Below are 6,865 nucleotides of genomic sequence, written 5' to 3' on the forward strand. Positions count from 1 at the left end.
AAAATAAAATTATATGATTAAAGTCATTTATATTCATGTGAATGTCACAATTATGTCCCCAAATAATTAGTTACATTTTCTTTTTGTTAAAATTATTCCTAGAGATGTAAATTGGAATATAATTATTCCATTTTTAACAAATTATAAGGCATTATATATTAACTTCTTCTTTTTTTAGATTGAAATGTGGCAAATAAAGTTAAAAAGAAGAAAAGATAGAAAGTATGGATTAAAAAGTAAATGAGGAAAAATATTCCATTAAAGAACATGATAATTAAAAATCAATACACTTTAGATTTGCTTATGCAAACATGAATATTAAAATTTATCAACCCTCATGCCATACCAAGGCAGGTCATAAACATCTTTGGGTCTTGAGATCTTGATCCGAAGTACAGTGAATAATACTTTATTAGATTTATAGTAATCGAAATTTACGCATGTTACTTTGAGCCAAAATAGAATCTTTGTCTTCATTCCTTCAACATTACTAAGTTTGCCTCTCAACAAGGTTGCCTTTACCCGAGTTGCATATCTTACCATAGACGAGTCACTAAATTTCACCTCACAAGGCGAAGTCAAGTACACCACAAGCTTGCTCTTTGTTTCGTCAAATTCATAATATCGTATATTTCTAGGAAATATGCCTGGAGATATATTGTATTGTTGGAGTAGACATGACAACGGTATTGGTGACTTACCTATAAGACCAAATTATTAATTAAAGAAATGATTAATTTTCAATATATAGATCGTTTTAAAATAAAGTTAAATAACTTAATTTGGCCCAAATAATCCTATATCAAACAAGCCATTCTCTTGCATAATTCATCATCCTAAAATTAATTTATATTGATCAATGTTTATTTTTAGAAATCAGCCTTTCCATACAAAAGAAAAGTCATTTAGAAAGAAATGATAAAGTCACAAGCACAATTAAAAATCATAATATACAAAACACTTTTATTGGGATCTATTTGTACATTAATTATTTGATAAAAAAATGTACTATTTATAATTTTTTCTTTAAAGCTCAATATAAATATAAAATAACCAAATATCAAATCAACGAGCACAATTTAAAAACACCATAACAATAACCGTGTCAATCCAAATTGAATCAATTGATACCAATTTTTTTTCCGAGTTTGACATAAATCGGATAAATTCAAATGGTGTTGAGCATATAGTGCATGAAAATTCAGACAATATCATTCAATAATATAATACTTTTGTAAGATGGGAATAATAAAAGCTGACCAAATAGTCATAATATACTATAAAAGCCACATGTTTGATATTATTTTTGTTTGAGATTTTTATTTAAAATTTAATATTTTTCCTTCTTTCACTTCATATATCTCATTAATCATTTTATCAATTTAAATATTAAAATATCCTTTATTTAATATATTCTTTCTCAGTCTTTTTTAAATGATAAAATAATTATTAAACTTTAAAAAAAACTAATTTAAAAGAAAATTAAGTCAAACATTTTTTTTTATACAAAATTCAGATAAAATAAAATAAAAACTCAAAGATCAAATAAGCTCCTTTTGAAAGAGATGGGTAATATATTTTTAACCACAATCATGATAATTGAGTTGAAGACCAAACTGATTAGTTCACGTGAAATGATGATTGATTACTCACAAGTTCGATTCACACTAATAATATCCTAACTATACTATAATATCCGTTATGCAAGCTTATTAAATAAATAAACACAATTCATGGTTTCTCATAACTATTCAATAAAAGGGTAGGCATGTTATAGAAATCATGAAGAAAACTTACCTTTCAGTTTGTTGAAGAACAATTTGGCTTTATCTTCAACAACATTTGAGAATATCTGCAAATTTGGATCATCATCTATATATTATATATAAAAATGCATGCATATTCTCTTTGTATGTGTTTGTGGGAAATATAGAAGACATACATTGAAGTCTTGGGTGATGTTTGAGATCTTTTTTTTAGCTTTCTTCAAAACTCTCTCCATTTCTCAGCACCAAAAGAAGAAGGAAGAAGAAGATGATGATAAGAGAAAGAAGAAAGGAGAAATCTCAACGAGGAAAATCTCTTTTTCAATTCACTAAATACATTTTAGATTTTTAGTAAACATAATTATTCTATTTTTTGTTTGTTAATTGTGTTACATTTACATTTTACTAATAAAAAAAGTGTTTGAATGACTTTTAGCTATGGAGATCATGTTCTTTAATTGATTTCTAGCAAACTAATTACTCATTGATAAGATATTAGTGTAAATATTAGTGTATTTTGTTGTAATTTTTTTTTTAAATTAATAAAATAAAACTTAACAGATTTTTGTTTACATTTATTACTATAAAATGTGTAATTTTTTTAGATTTTATTAAGTCATACATTTGCATTTCTATAATAGAGGTCTTGATTACACAATTATGGTCTAAACAAAAGATTTTAGGTTAATTTTAATTTAACTTTTGACTATTTTTAACATTGTCATAATTCATATATAACTGTATGTGAAAATAAATAAAATCTAATATAATTTATAAGTATAACATAACATTAACAGAATAAATTTTAGGAGAAGATTATGTTACACTATCTTACACCTTAAAGATTGCCTTACTATAAAATATTTCAATTTGGGTAATTTTATATTTATAACTAGTTATCCACTTCAAAGTTACAGCAATATTGTCTAAATACTAAATGTTTGAAATTTAATTTATACTTAAAACACATTAAATGAGAGGTATGATTTTTTTTTTTTTTTATAAAATAATTTTTGTATATTAAAATGATAAAAAAAACATTTAACTACAACGACAAAGTATGACATGAGACCGAATAAAAAGAGACATCAAACATACACAAAAATAATAATAATACAAAAACACGTTACCCAATGAGTTATCAAGTTCGCAGGTTCTCAAGAAGAACAAATAACTTTCCAGAACGAATATTATAAAACGTTATAATAATAACTTATGAATGATACACATTAGATGACTAAGATCATTAAAAGTTCGACGATTTCTCTCAACCTATAAAGTCCACCCGAAAATAATCAGAATGATAACCAAATATGTATTCTTGTCATACCAGCCGCCTTAATCCAAATTTTACAACTACCTGAAAATTCAAACATCACCTAGTGATCCTCAAAAAGATTCAAGATACTAATCAACAATGACAAATGCAAAAAATGGGTCGTTGATTCTACCTTTTTATGTCACACGATAACGATTTACCATAATACAATTTTCTTTTTCCATAAAATTATAAGAATCTCACTCAACACCCCTGTAAAACCAAATGTTTTCAACTAACAACCGTTACTTTAATTTCACTAAAACAATATATGCCACCAACAAGGTTATAGTAGTGACTTAATCATGTCTCTCCTCGCAGCATAGTTAATTTCATAAACATTTCAAATGATAATAACACATCGAGAAAATTTAATTGGAATAATCATTTCTCAAATTTCGAGATATGTTTCCCTCCTACCTTTGAGGAATAAGAGTTTGAATGAAAGATATAAGTTCTACAAAATATATATATATATTTAATTTTATGTTTTTTAATTTATTGATATAGTTCAAGTCACAATTTTTTTTCTAAAATATTAATTTTTTCTCTAAAATATTAATTTTTTCTTAGATATCTTAACTAAATACTAGAAGATGACCACTTTGTGTTTGTGCTAAGTTCCTATAATAGAAAATAAAAGTAATATTTTTTTTGTCATTTTTCTCATATTATATTTGAGAAAAATAGTCTTAAAACAATATTTTGAAATTCCAACTTTCAATTTTTTTTTTGTGATGAACAAAGTCTTAAAAAAAAACTTGGGTAGTCGATTACTACAAGAACCAGAGAGCAGTTATTCTGCAACGGATCGGCCATTGTTACCTCCGTTGATAGTTAATACGACGAAATTCTATTAGAATTCCAAACGAAAGTGATTCAATGATAATCCCAATGTACAAAGCCGCCTCTTCCAATTCCAATGCATACATTCGATCTTCCTTTTCTACTTCGTCTACCTGCATTGATCTTCTTCCGGGAAGAAAAACTCTCCGAAAACTTCCAGGTATACTTTCTTTCTTCCACTTGTTCATCATCTTCAAGTTACTGTAACATTGCGTAAAAGATAACTACGAACGATATTCTATTCCTAATTCCTATCATCATAAATTCATTCAGTTCATACAAGTCTGTTTGTTCATATTCTTTCTTGTTCGATTCCGTTATTAAAACCTAGTTTCGTCTCCTCTACTACTTAATTTATTCTTCATAACTGACGTTTAGTAGGAGTAGGAGGAATACTGTTCGTTTAACTGATCATATGCTTAAATTTGGACTTGAATTCGCCATTTGTGATCTGATCTGATCTGCAGTTTCAAATAACTATAGCTGTTATATTCTATTCCTATCATGATAGATTCATACAAGTCTGTTTGTTCATATTCTTTCTCGTTGGATTCAGTAATGAATACCTGATTTTGTCTCCTCTACTGCTTAATTTCTTCTTCGAAACTGACGTTTAGTAGGAGTAGGAGGAATACTGTTCGTTTAACTGATCATATGCTTATTGCGACTTGAATTCGCCACTTGTGATCTGCAGTTTCAAATAGCTATAGCTTTTATATTCTATTCCTATCATGATAGATTCATTCAGTTCATACCAGTCTGTTTGTTCATATTCTTTCTTGTTCGATTTAGTTATGAATACCTACTTTCGTCTCCTCTACTACTTAATTTCTTCTTCAAAACTGACGTTTAGTAGTAGTAGGCGGAATACCGTTCGTTTAACTGATCATATCATATGCTTATTGCGACTTGAATACGCCATTTATGATCTGATCTCATCTGCAGGCTCATTTTCAAATAGCTATAGCTTTTAACTGGAATACAATCCTGTAGTTTAATATTGTTCATTTTTCATCATAAGGATTCCATATGAACTCATTGTTAGTCTTTGTAAATGTCTTTTTGAGAAATACTTATCGTTTAACTGATCATATGCTTATTGCGACTTGAATACGCCATTTATGATCTGATCTGATCTGCAGTTTCAAATAGCTATAGCTTTTAACTGGAATACAATCCTGTAGTGTAATACTGTTCAAATTGCATCATAAGGATTTCATATGAACTCATTGTTAGTCTTTGTAAATGTCTTTTTGAGATGCAGTAAGTAGGTTTAAGACAAATTGATTAAAAGCATGGGAGAGATTGATACAAATCCAATTGCATCTGTTCAATCTGCAATATCTTTATTTGGGGAGAAAAGAGGACGACAACACAAGAGAAATGGATCAATTAGCAGTGATGTAAGTTTCCAAATTCGTCTTGAAAATAATGTATTGATAACTCAAATTCAACATATTTGCCTTGATAATGCAAACAGGATATGGAGAAGGAGAAGGTGCATGAAAGCATGTTAAAAGACTTGGCAAACTTCAAGGTTCAGTTAGAAGCAAAGGATTTAGTCTACAATCAGGCAATTCACAAACTAGACCAATCAGAGAAAACAGCCAATGAACTTTCTTCCCTCCTGAAGAAATCCGAACTCGAGAAACATGTATACATCTCCGAATGGACTGAAGCCCATAGAAGGATTGAAGATCTCCAATCCAAGTTGAAGGAGATGGCTGATGAGTTATCCAAATCATCAATGAACCGGGATGAACTCTCTAATGCCTTAATTGAGATGGAAATCAAATTGGCTGTTAATATTGAAACCAATATTGAGGCTATGAGGGAAATGGAAATGATGAAAACTAAGTCAAACAGGGAATTGGAGAAGTTCTTGGAACTAAAGGAAGCTTATTCGAATCTAGCCTCCTGCGCTGAGAAGGCCAAGAATGAAAATTGCAATCTTCTATCTGAAAAGAAGGCTGCACTAGAGTTGGCAATGAAAGCAGGTTATGAAAAGGAAGAAGAGCTAAAGAAGGCAATAACTAAACTCGAAAATATGAAGGAATTGAAGAGACAATTGGCGAACAAAGATTCGTTATATTCAGAAACTATTTCTGAATTAAACAATCTTAAATCTGAAATGGGATTTGAGATAGCCATGTTGAAATCCGAGGTTCATAAAGGGAGATCAAGAATAGCAGCAGCAGAGGCTGCTGAAGAAAGATCCAAAATTGAGAAATCAGAACTCTTTATGGCTGTCCAACAGCTAGCATTGGAAATAGAAGAAGTCAAGAAAGATAATCAAATCGAAGAACAAGTAAAACTCAACAATGCTGACTATGAAACAATCAAAACAATCGACGAGTCGATTCAAGAAGAGATGAGGAAAGAGTTGGAAATGGCGAGAACGAAAATAGGGGAATTGAGGAACAGAGCAGAGCAGGCTTGTATAAGGGCCGAGGTAGCAGAGAAGGCGAAAACAGAGATGGAAATGAGAATAACAAAGAGAAGAGAAAAAAGAGAAATGAGGAGAATTGCTGCCTTAACTGTTCTTAAGGAAGAAACATTTTCCAGTTCAAGCAATAACAAGAACAACAACAATAAAATAGATCACCCTCTGGGTAAGTTGCTAAACTTGAAATTTAATTAAGTGATAAAAAGAATAATTTTATAGAAATATTTGAAAAAAAAAACTATTGTCATTACCTTTATAAGATTTATTGTTTATTTTACTTTCAATGGTTTTCTGTTTGTCTTCGAGTCCTTATAGTTGAGGGTATGCATGTTTTTTTGGTTGGATTGGGTTAGGTTACTCAAATGATTTAAATAAAATAATTTTAACTAAAATTTATTAACCCCTTCCTCTCATTCTCTTCGCCATTCTCTTCACCTATTTTTATCTAGTTAAATAAGTTAAAATGTGTTAAATTGATTAAATTTAAGT

The 6,865-nt window shown here is 29.2% G+C and overlaps 2 protein-coding genes across 2 annotated transcripts; one reads left to right on the forward strand and one right to left on the reverse strand.

The window, feature by feature from the left end:
- Positions 1–318: 318 nt before the first annotated feature.
- LOC124935578 (uncharacterized protein At5g01610-like) lies at positions 319–2,002 on the reverse strand. Its single transcript, XM_047476004.1, has 3 exons — positions 1,943–2,002; positions 1,798–1,852; positions 319–701 (listed from the first exon to the last, which is right to left on the reverse strand). The coding sequence occupies exons 1-3, from the start codon at positions 2,000–2,002 to the stop codon at positions 319–321; spliced, it is 498 nt and encodes a 165-aa protein (XP_047331960.1).
- A 3,195-nt stretch (positions 2,003–5,197) lies between these two features.
- On the forward strand, positions 5,198–6,571 carry LOC124935579 (putative leucine-rich repeat-containing protein DDB_G0290503). Its single transcript, XM_047476005.1, has 2 exons — positions 5,198–5,333; positions 5,411–6,571. The coding sequence occupies exons 1-2, from the start codon at positions 5,226–5,228 to the stop codon at positions 6,569–6,571; spliced, it is 1,269 nt and encodes a 422-aa protein (XP_047331961.1). The 5' UTR covers positions 5,198–5,225.
- The last annotated feature ends 294 nt before the right edge of the window (positions 6,572–6,865 follow it).

Source organism: Impatiens glandulifera, chromosome 4, assembly GCF_907164915.1.
Source record: "Impatiens glandulifera chromosome 4, dImpGla2.1, whole genome shotgun sequence".
Lineage (NCBI taxonomy): Eukaryota > Viridiplantae > Streptophyta > Magnoliopsida > Ericales > Balsaminaceae > Impatiens > Impatiens glandulifera.

Excerpts from the sequence above, each read along its gene's own strand:
- LOC124935579 (XM_047476005.1), top strand. The coding sequence starts at position 5,226 with ATGGGAGAGATTGATACAAATCCAATTGCATCTGTTCAATCTGCAATA. Across the intron at positions 5,334-5,410 it reads ATGGATCAATTAGCAGTGAT|GATATGGAGAAGGAGAAGGT; the intron begins GTAAGTTTCCAA and ends TAATGCAAACAG.
- LOC124935578 (XM_047476004.1), bottom strand. The coding sequence starts at position 2,002 with ATGGAGAGAGTTTTGAAGAAAGCTAAAAAAAAGATCTCAAACATCACC. Across the intron at positions 1,853-1,942 it reads ACATCACCCAAGACTTCAAT|ATATTCTCAAATGTTGTTGA; the intron begins GTATGTCTTCTA and ends CCAAATTTGCAG. Across the intron at positions 702-1,797 it reads GTTCTTCAACAAACTGAAAG|GTAAGTCACCAATACCGTTG; the intron begins GTAAGTTTTCTT and ends TTGGTCTTATAG.